This window comes from Macrobrachium rosenbergii, chromosome 52 (genome assembly GCF_040412425.1).
Source record: "Macrobrachium rosenbergii isolate ZJJX-2024 chromosome 52, ASM4041242v1, whole genome shotgun sequence".
Classification (NCBI taxonomy): Eukaryota; Metazoa; Arthropoda; class Malacostraca; order Decapoda; family Palaemonidae; genus Macrobrachium; species Macrobrachium rosenbergii.
Window position 1 is genome coordinate 24,668,644 of NC_089792.1, and position 27,720 is coordinate 24,696,363.

Below are 27,720 nucleotides of genomic sequence, written 5' to 3' on the forward strand. Positions count from 1 at the left end.
TTAACTGGCGACCTTTGGCTAATTAACGACTGTCTTTGAGGTTAACTTTTGGCTTCAAGTGGCAGGTTACGTGTAATCTTGGTTTGCAGGGCCGTGAAAACTACGTAAATTGAATAATACATGATCAACCAAGACCCTCACACGTAACATTGGCGACCTTAAATGAGAATCTAAAAGTACATTTTAGAGAAAGAATCTGGAGAAAAGGAAATTAAATTACATTAATTCCAAAAAAAAGTCAGATATCGAACTCCATTTCATTCTTCCAAACCAGGAACGAGGCATAATAATAAGCAGTAAAGAGAATAGTTATAATAACAGTGTAGCGAGAATTAGCGTAGGAAAGGGTGCAACTCGAGAGCAGAGAATCACAATTTGTGTCGTTTAAGAAAGGCATTTTACCGTGTTTGGACGTAAGGCGTTCAAGAACGAATCCTAAGCCCAGTTCATATACACAAAGTAATGTAGAAATCGCGTCGGCAATTCCGATCGTTATTGTTTGCATATAGCGGAATCATTCAAAACCGTGTCAGTGAAGTAGCAAACGAACTGAAATAGTAATTTTACAATAAAGGTACCGTTCAACAACGTAAATTTACGCAGGCAGGCTAGCATTTCTCTTTTCATTCTTTTGTTTAATGTCCGGGTGAGAAATACGATAACAAAAGACAAAGTTGTTTGGTAATTTAGTTTTCCATCCGTAACGTAAAACGCTATGCATGATTGGTATATTTAAAGTAAAATCTGGATACCTGCATTTGTTGCGTTGTTTTGAATTTGTTTGAAAAAGAAAATACCCGCCATTTTGGATTCCTCCTCCGTGTTCGCGCGGTTGTTTTGAAATTGTTCGAACTGTTTGTGAGAGAACGGCCATTTTGGTGTTCCTTCACCGCCAGAGGTTGTTTTGAAATTTAGGCCTAACGGGACTTTTCCGCCATCTTAAGACCTTGTTATTGTCATCCGCTGTCGTGACCAGACTGCCCCAGCCACTCTTGGGGTTATTTTTTTTTTCCTTTCGTAGCAGAACCCACCTCCTAATATCTTAGCTAGGAAAAAACAAAAGATAATTTAGGCAGGAAAGATAGGCCTTAGTTAGGAGTAATAACAAGTTCCTATACAAATACCTGCTATAAAATCATATAAAGAGAATTTAAAATTTTTTGTGACGTCGGCTCCAGGAAAATTAAGATCACTTCCCTAGCCAAGACGACGCATCTATATCATTTTATTAAGATCCATGCCATTGTGCATGTATAAAATCTTTGTTTACATGTTCTCAAAGCAGCAAGAAATTCGCTGATTGAAAATCAAAATCTCTCTCTCTCTCTCTCTCTCTCTCTCTCTCTCTCTCTCTCTCTCTCTCTCATTCAAGTCATTCCTAACCTAACGTCTCTGACCTCTCTTCAAAGAAAGAACGGCCGACACTTTAATAATTCGAATACAATAAACCAAATAAAAGAAACACCTCTGTCCCACAATAGATGAGGACAAGTTAAGAGTAATTACAATACAGTGATAAACTGTCGGTCACGAGTGAGGCCTGCTATCCAGACCGAAGCCAACAGTAGTTTTCACCCTCTGAAAGAAGAAGGGGCCAGCACTGGGGCCGGTACTGGGACCAGCCACTCACGAGGATCTTTAAAGAAAAAAAAAAAAAAAAACCCAAATTCACTTTATTCCACAGTGCCAATAATTTGCAGCACTGTCATCACTTGAATAGCTTACTTCTCTCTCTCTCTCTCTCTTTTACCCCTTTCCCTTCTCTCTCATTCGATTGTTGCACTCTGCAGGGGGTGTAGAGTGCCTTTCCTCCCATATAGCCTAGTTGGACTCCAGTAGAGGGTCCCTAGGAACACATTGGCACCATAAGTGCCACTAAAGAAAACAAAAGGGAACACAGAAGAGAAGGTTCTTCTGGGACCTAACCTGCACCAGTGCCTAGGGATACTGAGTGCCACCAGTGTGACCTGTACACGGCACACCCAAACTACAGTGCCACCTTTGAAAGGGTGCCACGTCATTTGAAGAGACACTTCCTCGCTGCCCAAAATGCGCCCAGTCGACCCGGTTAGACGCCCTTCCCACCAGAACCATGGCAGCAGAGCATTATAAAACCTTCCTGGGGCTGGGGACGGCGGCAGGTCTCACCGCTCGGAACTTACCACCTGGGTTAAGGAGCAAGTGGACGACTTGGCCAAGCGTGAGAAGGAAGAAAGACTCGAGCAGAGGAAGTATGAAGCCGAGCAAAGGCAATATGAAGAGGAAAGAATATGAAGAGGAGAAAGAAGGAGACAGCATGAGTTAGCCTGCAAGGAAACTGAGTTAGCCCTAAAGGAGAAGGAGCTTGAGCTTGAGAGAGCGAAAATGGAGAATGCCGAAGCTATGGCTAGCCATCAAGCCTCCAGTCCTACACCTGCTGCATCAAACGCTCAATTTCGAGCATCAATTCCCTAGTCCCCAAGTGGACTGAGGACGAGCCAGAAGCATGGCTGGAGGAGATCGAGGCTCTTTTCGATAACTACAGCACCACGGAGACGGAGAGAGCCTTAATACTAGCCAAGCATATGGAGGGAAAAGCCAAGGCAGCGCTTCGCTCACTGGAGAAGAGCCAGAGAGGCAACATGGCAGAAGTTCGTAGAGTCATTACCAAGGCCTACGAGATAACCCCAGAAAAATGGAGACAGCGGTTCGGAGGTCTTGCCAAGGAAGTCGGCTGGTCTTGGACGGAATGGGCATGTCACAAAACCCAGTCCGGCACGCGCTGGTTCGACTCCTTGGCCTGCACGACGTTTGAGGATCTCTTCAATCGGACCATGCTAGAAGACCTTTTCCAATGTGTGCCAGGGCCCCTTGCAGTATATCTTAACGATAAACAGCCCTCCACACTTATGGAAGCTTGTCGCATGGCTGATTCGTGGGGGAACTTTCAATCAGTCGCATAGCACCTCTCAGAAGCGAATCATCCCTCCTCCCTACCTCTCGAACTCCACTCGCCCGAAGAATGGACTGCCTAGCAAGACCCTGTGCAACTATTGCAAGAAGGGGGGCCACGCTGAAGCTGAGTGCCGATACAAACTCGGCACTAATAAGCAGCCTAACCCTACCAGCCAGAACTCCGCTCCCGATTCATCCGCTCAGCCCTCTCCTCCAACAGTTACTGCAGGCCACCGAGCCCATCCAAAAGGCCCGTGCAGATCCTGTGGGGCTGCTAGCCACTACAATGCTGGATCTCCGGCCTGTCCACATCATGTCCCCACCACCAAATTTGTCAACCTAATCAGCACTTCATTTTTCTGCTGCTGGTCCGCACCGGATCCTTTACCCGAGAGACTGGAAACCCAGTTCATCTCGGTGGCCCCTCTTCAGAGCACTAGCCTGCCAGTGACCCTTCCGGTCACAGTAGACACTGCGCAGACATTAGCCTGATCACTAGGGCCCAAGTGCCAGCTGGTGCTGTGGTTGACGAAGAAACGCTGTGGGAAATGAAGTGGATAGAGGCCACACCATTACCGTTCCTACGGTCCAACTCCAGGTAATGACACCTTGGGGCACGATACCCCACCGCCTTGGCGTGGTAGGTGGAATTCGGCCCGGAGTGGCCTTCTTGTTGGGTCGGGATCTTCTCTCGCGAAGCCCGTCACCAACGCCACTCCGCAGCCACGTTACCTCCTCCACGGAGGCCCCAGTTGTAACTCCCAATAATGACAAACCTCCACCTTCCGCCCACCAAAGTGGTCCGCGGAAGGGGCGCCACCCAACCTATTTCAGGCCTAGCCCTCTCCAATCGCGAAGGGCTGGCCCACCAAGAGGTCCTCCTCCGCGAAGAGAGATTCAGGAGGAGCAGTACCGCTGCAGGGCGTGCAAGCGGGCAGACCACTCCACAAATTGGGAGGGCTGCCCAAGCAAGCAACGCCCAGCGGACGCCCCCCAACAAAACTCTTGGAGAGCTACGATCTCCTGCTGGGGCAGGAATCTCTGCCGCAGCCAAACCCAAGTCGTCCGAGAGGTATTGCACCTCCGGACCCCTTGTCAGGCATGCCTGACCTCAACTGCTGCCAGTGCCACTTGCGAGCACTGAGCAGTGCCAGACTCCGTCCGTCCCGGACGTTGAGCTACCAATGGAAAAGGCCCCTATGCCGGGTCTAAATCATGAGGCGAATCCTCCTCCGGGAGATTTAGGGTTCCCCATGCAGTTGATCATCGCGACTGGAGAGCCTCCAGCACCCGAAACTTCTTTTTGCAAGATTTTCTGACTCCAGGGGATGAACCCCTGGAGGATCAAAAATGGTACCCCTTCCTTGGAAGACCAGGAACTGGCATCCTCGGACGCAGAAGTCGAGATCGCTCTCGCTCGGTTGTCGCAGCAGCCGGAGTAGGAGTCCTCCGCAGCTTTTGCAGTTGCCCTGACTTCGCGCCCGCTAGCCCTTCTGGCCTGTCCCCGAGTCAGGTGCTCTCATCACCTGCTAGGCCAGCTACTGATAGGCCTTGGAGGAACCCAAGAAGAAGAAGAAGGGGCGGAAGAGAGCCCAGTAGTTGCCGAGCTATAAGCTCCTCCTGGCACTAGTGCCCTCTCGGCACAGTGCCCTAACATCTAAGAGTGATCCTGGCCCCTTGCCCAGAGAAGGTAGCCAGTGTGATCTCTTCCTTTTATTTGTACCTAGCCTAGGCCACCTTAAAGTACAGTACATCAATTTAGTAGCCTTGTTCTTTCCACTTACCACCGAGCCGCAGTAATCATGTAAGTAGCCTAACTAATTTCAGTAATCTTAACTATTGTGAAACGAGCCACAATGCTCGTGACACGCATGGCCTAAGACCTCAGTGAGGCACCCATTTATCATATGAGGCAAGCCTCATGAATTAACTAGTAAATTTTAATTGTATTAAACATAAACCATGTTGTAATTTAGTTAGAATATTAACTCTTATGTTGGTGCTACGGTCGGGTTAGGATAGGTTAGGCTAGGAATATCATAGAATGTACCACTAGGCTAGGTCTAAAACACATCTTGATTGTAGGAGGTAGCCTATAATAACCGTGAGCACCTTCCAGTACTATTAGAATTAGGTAAAGTAGTGAATATAGCTCATATCCTATCTAGGGTTAGGTAGTTCTGTAGCTAGGTAGGCTAACCAGGACTAATCTGCTCAGGGGAAGGAGAGTAACCTACGAGAGGCGAACAGCTTGCTTAGTATAGACCTTCACGCCCGAAAAGGGAGTGAAGGCCCTCTTAAAGGGGGGAGCTTTTATAAATATTTACGCTGTTAGCCTCGAACATTTAGGGATAGAAATATCAGCCTGACTGAGACAGGAAATTGCTTTGTCCCACGCTAGAAGCGTCTTCAGTTCAAAACTTTAACATCCGTTGGAGAAAGGAATATGTAGCATTTAGGCATTTAACCCCAGAGGAGAAATTTCCATATTCAACTTTAAAAATAGGTGGTCCTAAGGTCCTTTTTTCCTTTTACTTGTCTCTTCGGCGATGTTTTAACAAAGCGTAGATGCCTAAGGCATGACTGTAGGCCTGTTTGACCCAGGCCGGTCGGTCAGGGAATTCAGAGACTGGAGCATTCGGAGAGACCACATGTCCGGAACCTCTTCTCCTTTTCTTTGTCTATTATCCTATCAGTGAAGTGAAGAAGGGAAGACTGCCAGAAGACCCTCCTGAGTCGGTGTTGGTGCGCTGCGCGTTCATTCCAAGGTAAAGTCGCTTTGTTCAAAACTTCGTAATTCTTTTTATCTTTTCTGTATTTCGCATTTTTTTTTGTTTCCCCTTCCTTCATCCCCACTTACTGTATATGTGTTTACAAAGTCTAGATTAAGCCTCATTATTATATTGTTAGCTTCAACCCAAGTTATTCCAGTAAAATACCTAGGATTTAGGGTAAGCAAAATCAGGTTAAATCTCGATGCTTTAATGCCTCAAGTCCGAATGTTTGGAAGAACCGTTGCGTTTAAAATCAAATTCATCTCAAATATTTTTTGTTAAGGTTAATTACCCTTAACTGGCGACCTTTGGCTAATTAACGACTGTCTTTGAGGTTAACTTTTGGCTTCAAGTGGCAGGTTACGTGTAATCTTGGTTTGCAGGGCCGTAAAACTACGTAAAGTGAATAATACATGATCAACCAAGACCCTCACACGTAACAATATATATATATATATATATATATATATATATATATATGTGTGTGTATGTATATATATATATATATATATATATATATATATATATATATATATATATATATATATATATATATATATATATATATATATATATATATATATATATATATATATATATATATATATATATAGTCAGTTTAGTTAACCCTTTAAGAAAGCCCTATTTACAAAAAGCGTTCCTGTATGCCGGCGTTGGGGTGAGTTAGCGCTGAAGAAAAAAAAGTTTTTTCAAAAATCACAGCACGCTTAGTTTTTAAGATTAAGAGTTCATTTTTGGCTCATTTTTTTTTTTTTGTCATTGCCTGAAGTTTAGTATGCAACCATCAGAAATGAAAAAAAATATCATATATAAATATTGGAATATATGACAGCGAAAAAAAAAAACTGATATAATTGTATACAAATCACGCTCTAAGCAAAACGGTTAAAGCTAATGAGTTAATTTTTTTAGTTGTATTGTACACTAAATTGAATGATTTTGGTATATAACAAATTTTAAAACGATCAAAGCAACACAGAGAAAATATTATCACAAAATGATGCATGAATTAAATATAATGGACGTAAAAAAATGTTTTTTTCAAAATTCACCATAAATTGAAATATTGTGCTGAGACTTCCCTTTGTTGAAAAATGAAGCAATTGATTGAATATTGCTAGACTGTAAGTGGTTTAGCTTACAATTGCAGTTTTCAACCATTTCAAAAATTAAAGTTGACCGAAAGTCAAATTTTTCTATTTATCGTGATTTATATGGAAATATTTCAAAACTGATTAAAGCTAGAACCATGAATTATTTTTGTTGTATTCTAATGAAATTGCGCACATTTTCATATATAAAAAGTTTATGTAACGACTAATATAAAGCGGTGCAAAATATTACAACAACGAGATGAAAGAATTTCTGAGATGTTCGCCGAGTTACCACAAGAGACGTAGGAAAATGTTTTTAAAAAAATTCACCATAAATCGAAATATTGTGCTAGAGACTTCCAATTTATTGCAAAATGAAGTTAAACGATTGAATGTTACTAGAATGTAAGAGTTTTAGCTTACAGTTGCGTTTTTTGACCATTTCGGTTGAGTTAAATTTGACCGAAGGTTGAAATTTTTGGCAGTTATCGTGATTTATGTGAAAATATTTCAAAACTGATAGAAGCTACAACCATGAGCTAAAATCTGTTGTATTCTACATGAAAATTGCCACATTTTCATATATAAAAGTTTATGTAACGACTAATGTAAAACGATGCAAACATTATGACAACATGACAAAACAATTTCTGAGATGTTCAGAGAAAACACACACCAAATAAAATGAGACGTAAGGAAAAAAATTTTTTTTTTCAGAAATTCACCATAAATCGAAATATTGTTTAGAGACTTCCAGTTTGTTGCAAAAAAAAGGTACATGATTGAATATTACTAGAAAAGGTAAGAGTTTTAGCTTATAATTAATAATTTTTACCATTTTGTTGAGTTAAAGTTGACCAATTGAAATTTTGGCAGTTATCGTGATTTATATGAAAATATTTCAAAACTGTTGAAAGCTACAACCATGAGTTATTTTCTGTTGTATTCTACATGAAATTGCACATTTCCATATATAAAACTTTATGTAACGACTAATATAAAACAGTGCAAACATTACGAAAACATGACGAAGAATTTCTGGCTGGACGTAAGGAAAAAGTTTTTTTAAAAATTCACCATAAATCAAAATATTGTGCTAGAGACTTCCAGTTGGTTGCAAAATGAAGGTAAATGATTGAATATTACTAGATCGTAAGAGTTTTAGCTTAAAATTGCGTTTTTGACCATTTCTCGTCGAGTCAAAGTTGACCAAAGGTTGAAATTTTGGCAGTTATCGTGGTTTATATGAAAATATTTCCAAACTGATAAAAGCTACAACCATGGGTTTTATTTTGCTGTATTGTACATGAAATTGCACACATTTTCATATAAAAACTTTGTGTAACTGCTAATATAGAACAGTGCAAAATTACGACAAAATGATGAAAAGAATTTATGAAATTTTCGCTGAGTTATACCATTTGTGTGTAAGAAAAAAGTTTTTTCAAAATTTACCATAAATCGAAATATTGTGCTAGAGACTTCCAATTTGTTGCAAAATGAAGGTACATGATTGAATATTACTAGAATGTAAGAGTTTTAGCTTAAAATTGCGTTTTTTCACCATTTCGGTCGAAGGATTTAAGTTGACCGGTTGAAATTTTTGTAGTCGACGACGGCACGCGTCCACTCGCACCAACAGACAATTTTAGTCGACGATGATACGTCCAATAGGCTTTAAGGGTTAAAGTTTCTGGATGCTCATACGGCAGGCACTGATCTGTTTCTTTGGCTGACAGCCAGTGGGGACAGGTCTCAATGCCTAAGACACATGGCCAGTGTGTCGCTAGGCCCACTGTTTAACCCCCCATCCCAAGGGCTGGTGCCTATTCTCCTACTCACCCTCAAGTTTTCAGACCTCTGGTTGGCAGGCCACCAGGTTTTATGCAATGGCAACATCCAAGCCACCAGTGAGTGGCGGATTTGAACCCTGGTCCTCTCGACTGGTAGGCAAGAACCTTACCACTGTATAGTAATCCATCAGTTATCCGGATTAATAGAGCCAAAGGCCTGTCGGATAATATCAAATAAAAAATATCAAGGAGTTTTCAAGGGCAACTCCATACCTTTCCTCACCTAACCTTGTCAATACCACATAACTGTAAACACTCATTATGCTTATAAACAACCATCACACTTTAAACTGAAAACTTTATGCAAAAGGCAGTTATCTACTGCATAAATACACCATGAAAATAAATGCAACCAAATCTTTTTCTCTTTCGTAAATGACACAGTTCACTAGGTGGGTAGCTACCATGGATTTATGGCCATTAATGTATTTTTATACTGTATCGTTCTTATCAGTTGTTACCACGTATAACCATACACAAGATACAAAATGTATATGTGTGAACTATTGACCTAGGCCAGCAAAGGTATTTCACACACAGTATTCATATGCATAAATAGGCTATTACAGCTATATATTTAAGATAAAGTTAATGGTAATGAAACTGGCTATTTTACTTGCAAAACTCATGTACAGCATAGTACTATATTTCTTTATTATCTTATTTCATCATCCATCTGCCATTTGTAATGGTTATGTTCTCAGAATCAGCTGATTGAGCCTAATAGGGAAAGAATTAGTAAAATATTTTTTAGTTGCTAAAAGAAATATATGTATTAATGGAATTATTTTTGCACATAAATGTAAAACTGGTAGACAAAGGTAAACTAACATACTTTAGGCTAAAGTAAAATCTCTCAAAATTACAAAACAGCTGTTTCCCAGTTCGTTTGTTTATGTCAGTTCTTTGATAAGTTGTTGTCAATTATAAGAGATGGTTATGAATTGTTACATAAGCCATAAGTTTGGTAATCTTGTTAGAAAGCTTAGCTTAGTACAATCTACTGAAAATGAAATTCATGCAGTTCGAAATACACAGTGTTTGTGAATTACAGTAATACCTTATAACATACGCTGATTTAGGGTTGCAGAACACCTTGTGTAATGCGAGGATTCAAGTAAGTTTGGTGGGTCACTAAAACTGGTAATCCATACAGTATATGCTTATTTCTAGAGTTTAAACCCGAAATATGACAAAATCATGCTCCCAAAGTGCTTTAATTTCATTCAAAAGTCAGCTTAATACCATACTGTAATTCATATTTCATTACAGTACAGTACAGTACAGAGAGAGAGAGAGAGAGAGAGCGAGAGAGAGAGACTGACTTACGTTAAGTATTAAGAGGGAAATTATTCACTTATTATGGAGACAGAGTAAGGTAAGAGAGAAAGAGGGGGTGTTGTTCCTACATTAGAGATCAAGAGAGAAATTATTCGTGATTTATGACCGAGAATAATTTTGGAAAGAGAGAGAGAGAGAGAGAAGTTATTCTTATGTTAGATATCAAAAGATGGAAATTCATGATTTATAAAGGAAAAAGAGAGAGCAAGAGAAAGATTTTTCAGTATCCTTCCATAGCGGTATTTTATTTGACCATCAGTGGTCAACATTTTCATCCCTTCACAGTCAGTATGTCAAGATAACTGACAGTTAGGTTACCCCCCCCCCCTCTCTCCAAAGGATCAGCGAAATGACTGGAATATATTTTATTCTTTTAAAATTTACTACAGAATTACAAAAAGTTGTAATTACAGCATGGCAAATATGAAAAATTAATAACAAAGTTAGTCATGTTTGTCTATAAAATTACATTATACAAACAATTAAACATAAGTGTTACATATGCATAAAAATCTCTTGTCTCAGTGAGAGAGAGATAGAGATGTTTACATCAACAGCTGATTTGTGATTTTGATTGATTTTACTGCATTTTAATGTAAAGTATGCTAGAATCATACAGTATTTGTGTACAAAATTAAAAATACAAATTTTTCATAGTGATTTCACAAATAAAAACATGAAAGCTTACAAATTACTTCAAAAATTAAACATAACCACTTCTGTGGGGTTTCTTGAAGATTTTGCAGATGTCATGTGTCTGTGAAAAATTTGCTTATGCCAGTTAGTTAGGTTCCAATGAAAAGTTCGTGTCTGTGAATTTGTGCAACTCAGCATGTGAGGTGGAGGTATTACTGTATATTACAACACCCTGTGTTTACTTTTAGTACAAATGGCATTTGTCAATGAAGACTGTTCAAAGCAAATATATTATGAAAACACTGCTAAAAAGTAGTTGATGAATGACAAAAGCAGTAAAAACATAGTGTAAATGAGAATATTGCAGCATATAAAATATAAAGTGGTAAAGGAGTATGTGTGTTACTGTATTGTTTCTCTCTCTCTCTCTCTCTCTCTCTCTCTCTCTCTCTCTCTCTCTCTCTCTCTCTCTCTCTCTCTCTCTCTACCACATCTCAGTACTGTACATATCCTTTAATAAGATATGAATTACTGTATCACAAACATAAAAACACAAAACCAAATAAATGCCAGGAAGTTCACGATGCCATATTGTGATTGCATGTATACGTACATAGGTGTTGCCATTTTTTTACTTTGCTTGATTTACTGTACTGTATTTCATTGCAAGTTTAGTTGACTGTAAGTATGATTATCACACACATTATAAAAGTATACAAGAGAACATTTATCTTTGTTCATATTTCATCTCTAATCTTCATATAAAGATTTAAATTGCAAATTTGATATGTAGGCAAGACAACACCAATCAAGCTGTAGCAAGTTCACCCATGCCACAGAATGAGTGTGTGCTTGTGTTGCCCTTTTTGTTTTTCTTTTACTGTACTGTATTTCATTACAAGTTTAGTTGACACGAGAATATTTTACCCCTGTTGATATTTCATCTCTCTCTCTCTCTCTCATACTGTATGGACGTATTGCATTTATCTTTTGGTTTGAAAGAATAAAAATTAGAAAATACAGTAAAAATATAAATGATACTATAGCATTAAATTTAAATGAAGGCGTAAAGTTGTGCATGTTACTGTGCTTAGACTTCAATGCCATAGAAACTGGTCCCCAGCCCCACCCACCCACCTTTCAAAACAACCCCTTCTCTGACCCATCCTCTACACAGCCTCACTACCCCTTCCCTCCAAAGGTGTCCAGCCATCCTACCTCCCCCCAACCATGGAAACTCTTCAAGGCTTTCCCCAGCCCCCAAAACCCTTTCTCAGTCAGTCTGAGTATAGGCAGTGTTACCAACTTTTTATAGAGGCTAAGCAACATTGCCAACCATCGGAGGGCAGTTTTTCAAATTTTTAAATTATATATATACTGTATATATATCTTTGGGGCCTTGATATACAGGCAGTCCCTGGTTATTGGCGGGGTTCCATTCTGATTTGGTGTTATGATAACCAAATTCAGCGATTTTAAATTATTAAGCCAATACCCAATTTTTGCACCGAAAAAAGAAATCGGCGATTTTGGTTGAAAATTGCTGATTTTCGTGTCGCTAGACAAGCTACCGAAAAACTGGATCACCGGTAACTGGAGACTGTATATAACTAATTATAAAATTTGGAATAATGATAATGCATGTTACACAAAACTCAAGAAATTAACTTGCTGTTCCAGTAAAGTTTGCAGTGTATTAAATTTGAATTACAGTATTTTAGGACTAATGACAATAAGCAAGCTGATTGTAGGCATTGGTTTTTGGTTTGGTGTTTTTTCTTATGATTAGGAATAAGGTAGTAATGCTTTGTAAAAAAAATTTCTTTTTTTTTTTTTTAGAGAAAAAGCATAAAAAGAAGAAGGTAGTATCATCATCAGATGGTGACTCAGATACAGAGAAGAAAAAAAAGAAAAAGAAGAAAGAGAAGAAACAGAAGAAGCACAAGAAATCCAAGAGGTATGAATTGAAAGTATTTTTTTACCAGTTTACCAAGCTGTTCAGTGGATGTGCATGGTCTAGTATGTATTTTTTAGAGTTGGGGATGCTTGTGGTTTCAGGGAAACCTTGAACATTCAGAAAAAGCTTTATCCCTTTGCAGGGTATTCAAGTCAAAGTCTGTTTGCATTCACAGTGTTTTTTTTACCTCTCCATGTGTATGCAACTATTAACGAGTTGTTTAGTTACTTTAATAAATGTGATATCGCTCTATTCCAGCTCCTTTCCTGTTTTTCTTTTCAAGAATTATGCCTACATTAGGTATGTAAAATCAGACACTTGGACAGGTCTGTATATCTATATAGGAACTAATGTTCATGCATTTTTATTAGAGAATCGTTAACTGTCTGCTCCTAAGGCATTTCATTGACCCTAAGGACAAGTTTCTTTTATAATAAACCCATTACCATTACTTGACTTTAGCCTATTGTGTGTCATGTACAGTTCTCAGACACACATGCAAGGAGGGAGAGATACTGTATATCTGATGCATCTGGGCTTCAAGGTGCCTCTGGTGACAGTCATTCCCATGTCTGGTTTTGTTTGCTGATGTTGCTGGTTTTGTTTGCTGATGTTGCAATGCTGCTCCCAGAATTGTGATTTTTTATGCTCATTCCCTTTATTTTGACCAATTTTTTCATGTGTAAAAACCAATTAATATTAATTTTTAGGAGTTCTACACATCACTTTTATGAAAGTGTAATCCAAATGTATTATAGGGAAATATATATATGAAGAAAGAGTCCAGTGAAAAGATGATTTGAATAGATAATTTAATTAAATTGGAACTAAATATGCAAAAAACTATTTGTTCCTCTGCGGATACTTCACCCTTAATGCACATATGCTGACTGGCCATACTGACTGAGAAAAGAAGAAAATAACACAGTTGGACCTCAGGGATTGATACCCACTTCTGGCCAGCCCATGTTCCCTATTGGTTGCTTGGCTGTGCTCGAGTATAGATGTTGGTGACCTTTTATGTTCAAGGTTGTTTGGACAGCATTCATTGTGCATGTATACGTGTGTTGTGCATAACAGTGCTACATTCACACATTTTGTGTGTACCAGTGGTCCAAAGTGAGATAACAAGTGTGTTTTTCTTGTACATGTGTGTGACACGTCTGCCCTTTGTTAGTGCTTCATTATAGAGGGAGAGCCCGAATTTTGTCATTGCTAAGGTCGCAGTAGGGCCTGTAATAAGATTATTATTACTATTATTATTATTATTATTATTATTATTATTATTATTATTATTATTATTATCATCATCATCATCATTTAGATGAACTTTATTCATATGATGTTAATTGGAAAGTAGTAACAGAAGGTACAGTATGAGGAAATACAGGAAGAGCTCAGTTATTAAAAAAGAAATAAAATAAATTTATTATTATTATTATTGTTATTATTTTGTCATTATTATTATCATTATTATTATTATTTTTATTATTATTATTATTTTTATTATTATTATTATTATTATTATTATTATTATTGTTGTTGTTGTTGTTGTTGTTGTTGTTGAAAAGGATGGCTGTATTTTGTGAATTTATCTTATACGGGATCTTTTCTATTTACCTTACAATTTGCTTCTCAGGCTCAACGATGTTGGTCAGCAACTGGCCAATATTCATATTAGAAAAGGACAGGTGGAATGTGGGAAATATTTTTTATTTTTATTGAAATATTCAATCAAATATGTGGATTCCTTCGTGGTCTTGTTCAGTTATCTGGATTCTGGTTCTTCACCTAGTTCAGGTACTGTTGACATGTTTCGACCAGCTCAATGGTCATCCTCGGGATGTGGTTGAGAAGGCTCTGGAGAAACAAGGCGTTCGGGTTGGTATTTATAGGGGGGTCTTGATCAGTGCTGAATTATGATTGGCTGCCCGGAGCGGGTCGTCTCAGGTGGAGCCTTCTCTCCTATATTGATGTTTGGGGCTCGTCTTGCTTGCGAGCGTCATAGTAGTACTGGGGATGATTGGGAGAATTTTGATCCTCAGATGCAGAGTTTTGAGTCTCTCGCTCGCTATGGGGGCCGCTCGGTGCGGGTCTCCTTATGGGGAGGAGAAAGGTTTCCTGTGTAATGTTGAGGGTAGGTTTCTCCTTCCCAAAGTGCAGTGCTTTTAGGAGGCGAAGGCGGCAGTGGTCCATTGTCTAGTCAATTATTTCCATAATCAGGATTATGTCTTTTCTTGTAATTCTCTGGTTATGGACAGTCCTGGTGAATTACAGATGGCTCCTTCTTGGGCATGACAGGAAATCCTCGTGGAGAAATGCATGGTGGTCATACCGAAGTATAAGCCAAGGCATCCTCTGATGGGGCTTGAGTACCGGTAGACCACGTAGGTTTTCTTCAAGGGGCCCTGTTGAGGGGTGGCTGGATTGTTACACATCACCAGGCTGCGTGTCTTTTTACTTTTTTAGTAAATAACCAGATGAATAGTCTTCTTGGGGTCAGTGGTGCAGATATTATCATCGATGTTGTTCTTGAGAGCACGTACAAAAGTAAAAAGAAAACCAGCGTGGTCTATCGGTACTCAATCCTCTTCGGAGGATGCCTTGGCTTATACTTCGGCATGACCACCATGTGTTTCTCCACGAGGATTTCCTGCCATGCCCAAGAAGGAGCCATCTTTAACCACATCAGGACTGCTCATAACCAGAGAATTGCAAGAAAGACTATATAATCCTGAATATGGAAATAACTGACCAGACAACGGACCACTGCCGCCTGCGCCTCCTGGAAGCATTGCATGTTAGGAAGGAGAAACCAACCCTCAACATTACACAGGAAACCTTTCTCCTCCCCACGACCACCAGGAGAACCACAGCGAGTGCCCCCCATGGCGAGCGGGCTAATCAAAATTCTGCATCTGGGGATCAAAATTCTCTCATTCATCCCCAGCACTACCATGACGCTCGCACACAAGATGAACCCCAAACACAGAAGAGAAGGCATTCGTTGGGTGAGTCGGTAGAGCTGCGGACTGTCACTCGATGGGCCAGAGTTCAATTCCCCGGCCGGCTGATGAATAGTTGGAGGAATTTATTTCTGGTGATAGAAATTCATTTCTCGCTATAATGTGGTTCGATTCCACAATAAGTTATAGGTCCCGCTGCTAAGTAACCAATTGGTTCTTAGCCACGTAAAATAAGTCTAATCCTTCAACCAGCCCTAGGAGAGCTGTTAATCAGCTCAGTGGTCTGGAAAAAACTAAGGTATACTAACTTAACTTTTCCACCCAAGACGACCCACTCCTAGCAGTCAATCATAATTCAGCACTGATCAAGATGCCCCCTTCTCAACCACATCCCGAGGATGACCATCAAGCTGGTCAAAACATGTCAATGGTATCTGAACAAGGAGAAGAACCAGAATCCAGATAACCAAACAAGACCATGAAGGAATCCACAGATTTCTGATTGAATATTTCAATAAAAATAAAAATATTTCCCGCATTCCACCTGTCCTTTTCCAATATGAATATTGGCCAGTTGCTGACCAACATCATTGAGCCTGAAAAGCAAATTATAAGGAAAATAGAAAAGATCCTGTATAAGATAAATTCACAAAATAAAGCCATCCTTTTCAACAAGACTTGTTTGAAAGAGGGTCTGCCTCTTTCATATTATTATTATTATTATTATTATTATTATTATTATTATTATTATTATTATTATTATTATTTATTTATTTATCTATTATTATTTATTTATTTATTTATTTTTATTGTTTATTATTATTATTTATTATTATTATTATTCAGAACATGAAGCCTGTTCATTTGGAACAAGCCAATAGGTGTAATTTACTTGAAATTCAAGCTTCCAACGAATACTGTGTTCATTAGAAAGAAGAAGCAGAAGGTAATGGGAAGCACCGAAGGAAGAGATCAGTTATTAAATAAATAAACAAAAATGTAAGTAAAATATAAGAATACAAGAAGACTTGTTTTAGGTGGTAATGCATTGCATCTTCGCTTGAATTTTTAAAGTTCTAATTGCACAACATTCGTTAGTTCTGTATTACTATTATTATTATTCAGAAGATGAACTCTATTCATATGGAAGAAGCCCCAGGGCCCATTGACTTGAAATTAAAGCTTCTAAAGAATATGGTGTTTGTTAGCAAGAAATAACAGAAGGTACAGTAATGGGAAATACAGAAAGAAGAGATCACTTACTTAAATAGGAAAAGAAAAATTAATAAAAAAATAGATAAAAATGTGAGTAAATTATTAAAATATAAGGAGAATTGTATTAAGGTAGTAGTGCATTGAATTTTTGCTTGAACTTTTGAAGTTCCAATTACGCGACATCCTCAGGGAGACTGTTCCACAGACCATCAGGAATAAAGGACCTCTGGAACTGAAAAGTTCTTCAGCAAGGCTTGTTTAATGCATAGTGGTGCTGCCATTCAGCAAATCTGGTTGCTTTCAGCAGGAAAAGAGGATCAGGGATCAATTGTGAATGTGAAAGATCTGTTAAAATGCAACTTATAAAAAACTGACAAACGAGAAACGATCCATTGATGGTCCAAGTCATGCAATAACTTTTGATATTAGGAAACAAACCTACTACCATTGACCACTCTATCTAAGAGAGAAATCTCTGGCAGAAGTACACATCCACACCAGAGAACAGTATTTTGGTAAAGGAAGGACAAATGACCTAAAACAGGTTGCATTGATTTTATCACTGTTATAAATAAATGAGGCCTTAAGTATATTGCAGTCAAACCTTGATTTATACAAGTGAACCAACGTACAAGTTTTCCAAGATATGAGCTGGCACATGAGGAATTTTTTGCTTTAAGAAGCAAGCCGAGATTTGAGCTATAAGCCTGCAAGCCTGGAAGACACCATCTCCCAACAAGTCTGCCATTGCCAGCACCAAGATGCCTAGCCGAGCGATATTGTTCAGTTCACGTGGTTATGTTGACATGTGAGCATAGCCACACTATCTTGTAGCATTTCTTGCTTTGTTTTCTCGCTTTTGCCCCTGTATTTTGGAACGTTTCTTAGTTTTCACCATAGGTCCTAAGAAAGTGAGTGTTAAGACCAGTGCTGAGTAGAAGAAAAAAAGGCCAGTGCTGAGTAGAAGAAAAAAAAAATTAATAAAACAAAATATGATAAAATGTAAATCATAGAAAAACACGATCAAGGTGTGCTCGTTATGGACTAGGCGAGGCAGTATGACTGGACTGCTGCTACGATCTGCACCATTTTGAAGCAGGAGGAGTTGATAAAGGCTATAACACAAGCCAAGGTCATTAAGATTATTTCAAAGCTCCGGACCTCTGCCCATGAAGAAATGGAGAAGTTGTTATTGATGTGGTTGAATGAGAAGCAGCTCGCAGGAGATACCGTGACAGAGAGCATCATCTGTGAAGAGGCATGAGACGACTACAGGGATTTGATATGGAAGACAGCAGGAACATCGATGGACAAGGCATCGGAACTCATTCAAAGCCAGTCGGGACTGGTTTGATAATTTTGAAAAGAGGACTGGCATTCACTCCGTCATTAGGCATGGTGAGGCAGCAACCTCTGTTGTGAAGGCAGCTGAGAAGTTTGTTAAAAGTTTTGCCAAACTGGTAGAAGCAGAAGGATACGTTGCCCAGCAAGTCTTCAACTGTTATGAGACCGGGCTCTTCTGGAAAAAGATGCCAAGGAGGACCTATATAACGGCAGAGGAGAAGAGCTTGCCAGGCCACAAACCTATGAAGAATAGGCTAATCCTTGCGCTGTGCACAAATGCGAGTGGCAACTGCAAAGTTAAGCTGCTACTCGTACACTGTATCACTCAGAAAATCCCAGAGCTTTTAAGTCCCACAAGATAAACAAAGAAAATTCAAATTTATCCAGGTCCTCTTCCTTCCACCCAACAGCATCCCTATCCTGCAGTCCATGGACCAACAGGTGATTTCAAATTTCAAAAAGCTTTTCACCAAGCACCTGTTCAAGTGCTGCTTTCAGGTTATGGAGGCCACAAACCTCACCCTTTGAGAGTTCTGGAAGTATCATTATAATATCGTGACCTGCCTCATAATTATCGACATGCCCTGGGAGGGTGTTGCAAGAAAGACTTTAAACTCTGCATGGATCTGCATGGAAGAAGCCGTGGCCTGAGGTTGTGTCCGAATGGGACTTCAAAGTGGTGGAGAATATTGTGTCCTTTGGAAAGTCCATGGGCCTGGAAGTGGATGATGATGTTGGTGACCTCATCAAGGAGCACAATGAGGAACTGACAACAGAGGAACTAAAAGAGCTGCATCAGCAGCAGTGCACCTAAAGGCTTTGCAGGTTTTGTAGGAGGAGGAAGGAGGACCAAGTGTCAGAGGGAGGAGTTGCTGCAAGTGAGATATAGGAAGTGTTGGGAATGTGGTAGAAAATTGTAGTGTTTTTTAAAAGAAACGCGCTGAATAAGTTGCAACAGGTCGTGCGTCGGAGCTGTTTAATGACACTTGCCTAGCTCATTTTTGAAAAATTTTGAAAGACAGGAAGAAACAAACCTCCTTAGACAGGTTTGTAGTGAAGTGCCCTGCACATGAAAGTGAGGAAAGTGTGGTGAAAAAGGCAAAAGTCAGTGAAGAAGATGATTAAAAATAAAAAAGATTAAAAAAGTAGCAATTAAGTTTAGCGATACAGTAAACCCCCCGTATTCGCGGGGGATGCGTACCACACTCCCCCACGAATAACTAAAACCCACGAACACTTAGAACCCTTCTAAAAACACTTAGAACTGCTTATTTTTACAGTTCAAACAGACACAAAACAAACTAAAAATGCTTTTACAGGTATTATCCTACTTACGGTGGGGTTAGGTTCCAAAATGACCATCATTTGTTGGAAAAAACGTAAGAAATACCAAAACGTATCGTGAACATAGCGTAGCCTACACTAGGGTATTCGGTACCATGTATACATACGAGTATATGGTAGCCTAGTCTACACTATAAAGTATACTCTATACATACACAGCATAGTAATTATTAATATCAGCTAATTCTGGAGGTTCATGCAAAGTGACCTATGATAATTCAGTGCAAAGAGAAATTGAATAACAAGAATTAGCTTAGCCTACACTATGGCACATTGTATACATATACGGTAGCATAGCCTACATTATACTGTACTCTGTATTCACATATCGTATTATACAAACATTAACATAACAAATATGCATCTTTTAAAATGTTATGCCTTAATTCACTGTATCCAATAATATTGTATATATTCTTATTTTGCTTTTGTATTATAAATTATGGTCATAGCGATCAATGTTTTGGTTTGGAAATCATTTATGCTGTGTTTACTTCACCATATTTAACTCAGTTCAGAGAGCTTTTCTTGCTTCTAGTTAGCGTAAATCAATCTCTAGATACTTTATTTATATGGGGCAAGGTTATTTTTCGTTATACGAAGTGTTTTTCAGTCGAAATATAACTACAATTCATCTTGTTGTGAAATTAACATATCAATTTTTTCATTAATAGATGACGATGGCCATTTGGGACGTTTGTTTTGTGTAAAAAAATTTCAAGATTCCGTTCACTATTTTCACTTAATTTCATCATAATACGAGCTTTACATGTTTATCATTTATCGACGTAAAAATAACAGTAATGTGTTTTTTTATGCCCAGTAGTTTAGATTAAAATACTTTCTCTCCCATTTTAATTACAATTGAGTTTCATCCATGTTGCCGATGCACGATAATTTACAGTATGGTCATTAGCAGCTTGAACATTGTTTTCTCAGCTTCAGCTACAACTTGCAGCTTAAATTTAGCAGTATATTTACTTGATGATCTTTTATCCAAAGCGATTAAGGGTATAACGTAAAAATATATCAGTCCTATTCTACTAAATGTCATTTGTGCCATAACCTTCGGTAATTGTTTATTACTGTACGATGGTTGAAATACCAGGTAAACGGCTGTTGTTATTCGATTCGGTACTGTATAAGCAAAACAACAGTTTCTTGGTCGGTTGTTTATGGCTGTACACATTTACGCAAGAATATAACGCTACTAACAATACTTTTATCATTCTCTTTTACTTTTTTAACTAAAAGATGGGATAAAGAGATGGAGGAAAAGTTGTCTATTGTAATTTGTCTCTCTCATTGCCTGATTATCTCATTGCCTGATTACACTGCTGCCTAAACCCGTGTGAAATTTTAAAATATTTTATAAATAATATTGTATCCGTATTAATTGTTTAACTCATTGCAAAATCGAATTTTCGTAAGGTGAATTATTGTAACTCGAGCATTGCCTGAGTATTTTAACAGTTTTAAATTTAATGAATATTCCTCAGTGAAAAATACCGTGAATGGGCGAATTTTCTGCGAATAATGGGTTGATACGTTCCAAAGAGAAATCCGTGAATATGTGAGTCCGCAAATCGTGAGACCGCGAATATGGGGTTTACTGTATTTCCTTGCCGGTCTTTTATCCATACTGAATAAGGGTATAATGTAAAAATATATCAGTCCTATTCTACTTAACGTCATTTGTACTATAACTACGGTAATTGTTTACTACCGTATGATGGTGGAAATACAAGCAAAACGGCTGTTGCTATCCGGTTTGGTTGTAAGCAAAACAACAGTTTCTCGTTCGGTTGCTTACACAAGAGTATAACATTACTAACAATATTTTTATCATTCTCTTTTACTTTTTTAACTAGTAGATGGGATAAAGAGTTGGAGGAAAAGAAGCTGGTCTATTGTAATTTGGTCTCTATCGCTGCCTGATTGTATGGTGCTGCCTGCACCCACCTGAAATTTTAAAATATTGTATAAATATTGTCACATTTGTATTAATTGCTTACCCCATCGCAAAATCAAATTATCGTAAAGAAAATTATTGTAACTTGAGCACTGCCCAGGTACCTGAGTATTTTAATAGTTTTATCACAAAAATGCAACAATTTATGAAATTACAGTAATTAGTGAATATTTTGCAGTGAAAATTTTCCGCGAATTACGTGTATATATGTTCCATAGAGAAATCCGCGAATAGGTGAATACGAGGTTTTTACTGTGTACAGGCAGTCCCCGGTTATCGTATCTTGAATATGGCCTAGCCTACACTAGGGTAGTCAGTACCATCTATACATAAATGGTAGCCTAGCCTACACTACACAGTATACTCTATACCAGCGTTTCTCAACCTGTGCGCCCCGTGAGGTGCTCAGGTGCGCCCCAGGGAATAGGAAAATTATATTCTAATGTTTAAAACATGTTATTATTTTCATAAATTTTGCAGACACCGAGTATGTGTTTCTATGTACCTTGATCTTTCCCTTTCATTTGCTTGGTGGTTTAAATCCATCATTACTGGCCTCTTTTCTTTATGAATTTCTATCCTGCTAATCTTAGTAGTTGCTTAGCCGAAAATGGCAACCGTCAGTTTTTTTTTTTTTTTTTTAAGGCTACTGGACACATTTTCCTTTCACGAACACCTTTCTCACAAGTGTATGTGTTTGTATATGCTTTGCTAAGTGAAAACTTATATTCTTAATTATTTCATCCTTAATCTCAGTATCGGAAAAATATAAAAAAATAATAATAATTTTATTGCCGATATATGAATTTCCATAAAAAATTTGTTAAGAACCAGTCCTTTTTCCAGTACTTTTTGACTGGTTCTACGAAATCTTCAGTCTCATTCGTGGTTGAAATGGAACTGACAATCTTAATCTTTTATTACTTTTGGTAGATTTTTTTATATTTTCTTTTTCATGATTCTCTCTCTGTCTCTCTGATACTTGAATATTAAACTGTACAGTACAATTGTTGTGATGAAGAGTAGTATATTCTTCTGTTAACATAATTTCTTAAGTTCCTACATTTTCCATCGATTCTCAGTCACAGTAGCTGCCTGTCACTCTTAATCTCTGATTTCCTCTCATAAAAGTAAAGCAGGAATAATACAAAATTTCCCCTGAGGCCAGATACCAGAATAAACTAAGCCTAATCTAGTACAGTAATCCAGATTTGTGGATCCAGGTTAATGACTTCACTATATGGTCAGTGCAGTGAATGAAAGGACATAGCTAATACCCAATTTTCCTTGAGGTCGGTTGGCTATAGAATCAACCAGTGCAGCAATCCAGGTTAGTGACTTATAATCCAGGTTAATGACTTCACCATATGGTGGCTGGCATGTCAAAGCAGTTTTATGGTTCGTGACGATGACCTCCATGTCCTGTTTAACCTCTTCCCGCTCAACCCCGTGTATTCTCGGGTTTAAGATAACCGTCATATTTCAGTAAGCCCGAGTATACTCGAAATTCTGTTATCTCTTTCCTAGCAACTCCCAGTAAACTCGGCTGTTGTTTATATTAGTCTCCCACTATAGAAAGCCGTTTTCTATGCATGTAAGTGCCTTTTTTTTTTAGAAAATTGTAGCTACCTTGGCGCCAGTTGGCCATTGGAGACGCGTCCTTTCATCAGGCAGGATTTCCATTGTTTTTCCGGGATTTTCTTTTATTATTATTGATATAACTATCATGAGTAGTGAGAGTATTATGATGGAATGGACGATTCAGGGAGCGAAAGTGATGGTGATATGACGTCAGAATACTCTGATACTTCAGATGAAGATGATGACGATAATGTTCCTGATAACCAAGGCTGGCAAAGAATAACAATTTCGGATGATAAACCACCCTCTCCTCCACAGCCTGCATTTCCCTTTATTGGTGATAATATAATTCATCATGTATATAATACTGAAGATGATGAAGAAAATACATATATTCAGTATTTTGAGTCATTTCTTGATGACAATATTTTAGACATTATTGTCACAGAGACGAACAGGAATGCTGAACAAAAGTTGAGTGGAAAATCAGAAACAGAGAAAAAGAAATGGCACCCAACATATCGGGAAGAAATGAGGATTTTCCTTAGAGTTATATATTATGCTACAGGGGATTGTAAAGAAACCTGAAGAAAGCCAATACTGGTCTAAGATGCCTTTGTTACATACACCAATTTTTGCTAAAATTATGCCATATCGCAGATTTTGCAAAATAAAACAGTATTTGCATTTGTCAAATAATGAGGATTTTGACCCTGCCACTCATCCTTGCCCAAAGCTCAACAAAATCTGGAAGTTTTATAATAGCATTGTTAGCAAATTCAAAAGTATGTACACGCCTGCACAAAATGTAGCTATAGACGAAAGTCTTTTACTTTATAAAGGACGTCTTGGTTGGGTACAATATTTGCCACTAAAAGAGCTAGATTTGGGATAAAATATTTCATGTTGTGTGAATCAGAATCAGGATATGTTTGGAATTTTGTCATTTATACAGGTCAAGGAACAATGTTTGATAATGATTATGAAGACCTTCCAGTGTCTTCAAAAATTGTTATGACGCTGATGAAGCCATTACTGAAAAAAAGGCTATTGCCTTACAATGGATAATTATTATAACTCTCCCCAATTAGCAGATTTACTGACAGAAAATGAAACAGATGTATATGGCACTGTCCGTGTTAGTAGAAAGGAAATGCCCTCTGGATTGAAACAAGAAAAACTGCAGAAAGGCGGTATGGTGGCTTACAAAAGAAGAAAAGTAACAGCAATAAAATGGAAGGATAAGAAAGATGTTGTATTACTTTCCACAGTCCATAACACAGAAATGGTAGAAACAGAAAAAAGAGGAAAATTGGTGAAGAAGCCTAAACTAGTTATGGATTACAATAACACAATGGGAGGGGTTGACAAAGTAGATCAACGTCTCCAGGATTATCCTCTTACAAGAAAAAGGAGAAAGAGGTATTACAAGAAAATATTCTTTCATATTGTCGACTTCGCATTGTGGAATTCCTATCTTTTGTATCTCAAATCAGGAGGAGAAGCAACAGCTCTAAAGTACCGTCTTCAAGTGATTGACGAGACAATAAAAAAGTACCATACACCTATGATGTCATCAAAAGTAGGATCGACCAAGTAGTGTACCTCACCCTCTTCGTCTTACAGAAAGGCACTTCCCAGATGTCGTGCCACCTACAGAAAAGAAAAGTAACCCCACAAGACAATGTGTAGTTTGTAGCAGAAAGCGAGATGCAAGTGGAAAAAAGGCTAAGGAAGGAAAGCAGATACTGCTGTTTAGTGTGTGATGTAGCACTGTGTATAACTCCTTGCTTTAGGATATATCACACTAAGGATAACTTTTAGGAAAAAGATGAAAGAATTTATTTTATTTTATGTTCTGTACAGGAGTAAATACATTTATTGTCAAAATATAAAGCTGAAATAGGTAATAACTGGAAAGAAAAGTATTATTCATTATGATGAAGGTAAAACCTTTCATTTCAATTTGTCCTTTTTATTACTTTTTCATAAAGGCAAGAATCTTTTTCTTCTTGTGATAATGAAACCTTTACATTTTCTATTGAAAGTATCATATTTTTGGCATCATATTTTTTCTTCTATGTTAGTCACCAGGCTTTACTTTTTCATATTGCATTTTTTCATAAATGCAAGATTTTTTTGTAATAAAAATTTGCTCCTTTTATTTTCTTTTGAAGATCAGTCATGTTATAAAGTTTTACATTTATCATGTGTAATTATTTTGTTGTTATATTGAAGAATTATGAAAGAATAAAAATATAGAAGAAAATGCAATAAATATATTCTTTATTTGTTATTTTCCTTGTTTTTTATAATTTCCGAGAAAACTCGGCCTTGAGAAGTTATGTAATAGTTGAAGACTATCCTGACAAAAAAATAATTTTTTTTTAAGAAATATTCGAGGTGATTTATCACTTTAGCATATACTTTAGAAATAAACAATAAAAAAATATGCTTCATAAAGACTGGAAGTTGGGATAAAAAATGTGAGAGGGAAGGGGTTAAAAGCAAGGGCATCTGCAATTCTGGCCAGTCAGTCAGTAGATACCTAACTGCTGCTACATTACTCTACAAAGGTCTCAATCAAGATACTCAGTGAATCATAATTTGTGGACTTTTTTAGATAATGGAAAACCAGGTGGACTACCCATAAAATGGACAGATTTTTAAGCAAGAAACGTACCAGTGAGGAACTTAATTCTAATAATGAAACTGTTTTGAGTGAAGTGAAGTGTCCAGCTAAGAAAATTAAGATTAGACCTAATCGGAAATACGACAAAAGTTATCTAAGTTTTGGCTTCACGTGGACTGGAGATGAAAATCAGCCTCTCCCACTGTTTGGTTTGTGGTTGCAAAATGTCAAATGAGATGATGCTTCCTAGTAAATTAAGTAAACATTTTCAAACATCGCATTGCAGTCTTCAAGGAAAAGACGTAAATTATTTCGAAAGACTACTTGAGCGACAAACAAAGCAAGCATTTGCTTTCAAAAGTAGAGTAACGTCTGAAAAAGCTCAAATTGTATCTACGAAGTATCGGAAATGATTGCTGTAAAGATGAAGTCACATACTCTGCTGAATCTATTATTTTGCCCGCTTGCAGAAACATGGTGAAGACTATGTTAAGAGATGATGCAGAGAAACAATTAAGTAAAATTCCACTATCAAATGATACTGTTCATAGGTGTATTCTGGAAATGTCTACCGATATTGAGGAAAATGTTTGTCGTAATAAACTTCAGGATGCATACTTTGCGCTACAAGTTGATGAATCAACAGACATATGTAACAAAGCGCAACTACTGGCTTTCATTCGCTTTATTGATGGGGATAGTATAGTAAATCAGTATCTTTGTTGCAAGGAATTACTTACCACTACTAAAGGTGAAGATATTTTCCTTCTTTTGAATAGTTATTTTGAGAAATGGAATTTATCCTGGGAGTCGTGTGTTGGAGTTTGTACTGATGGAGCTCCATGAATGGTGGGTTCCATTTAAGGTCTTGCATCATTTGTAAAGCAAAAGAATCCCAAGATGATAATAACTCACTGTTTCTTGCATAGAGAGGTCCTGATGGCAAAAAGACTGGGTAATAAATTGAAAGAAGTTTTTGATCCAGTTGTCGAAATGGTAAATTTCATCAAGACTATTTCATCAAGACTAGACCAGTAAAGGCTCGTATATTTGAACAAATTTGTGAAAAACATGGATTCACAACACACTATTTTGCACACAGAAGTGAGATGGTTGTCAAGAGGAAAGGTACTTGTCGTGGTGCTTGAACTTCACAAGAACTATTGGCATTTTTTAAAAAAGAAAATAGTAAATTTTGTGGACTTTGGAATGTGAGTTTTGGACATCAAAATTGGAATATCTGACTGATATGTTTCAACACTTGAATAATCTGAACATGTCTATGCAAAGTGGAAATGAAAATCTTCTCTCATCTACTGACAGAATCAAAGCACTCCAGAAAAAAATAGTGATTTGGAAAAGAAAAGCAAGTTCAGGCTGTTTGGAAATGTTTCCTTTGCTGAGAAAAGGCTATTCAGACGATTTAATTCCTTTAACAGTGGATCATTTAGTGACTCTGGAAGGTAATCTGAATTATTGCTTTCCTTCAATAAACACCGAGCAGTACGACTGGATTCGCAACCCTTTCATTGATATTTCTACCGAGGAAGTTGGCTTTTCATTAACAGAAGAGGAAGAGCTGGCCGCTATATCTGCTGATCGGGGATTAAAGATCAAGCATAAAGAGGTGCCCATCGATCAGTTTTGGATTTCAGTTAAAGAAGAATATCCTTCAAGAGCTAACAAGGCATTAACAGTTTTATTGCAGTTTTTCACATCTTATCTTTTGAACAAGGATTTTCTGTAAACTAACATTAAATGTAATAGATCAAATATCAAATCTATTGGTGAAGAGTTGAGAGTTTATCACATATAAGGCCTAACATTCACAAAGTTGCTTATTCTCATCAAGCACAGCTTTCTCATTAAGATACTTAAATGCAAAAAGTAATATCTAGAAAATAAAAGGTTATTTTAGAATACATATCAATTATTTTCATATTACTGCTACTACTACTACAAATTATAATAATAATAATTATTATTATTATTATTATTATTATTATTATTATTATTATTATTATTATTATTATTATAGTAATAATACAGACTATGA

The 27,720-nt window shown here is 37.7% G+C and overlaps 1 protein-coding gene across 1 annotated transcript in view; it reads left to right on the forward strand.

Annotated features, from left to right (window-relative positions):
- LOC136833757 (peptidyl-prolyl cis-trans isomerase G-like) overlaps positions 1–27,720 on the forward strand; it is a 94,940-nt gene that overhangs the window by 34,717 nt on the left and 32,503 nt on the right. The window contains 1 exon segment of the mRNA XM_067095978.1: positions 12,493–12,610. Coding sequence (XP_066952079.1) covers positions 12,493–12,610 — 118 coding nt within the window.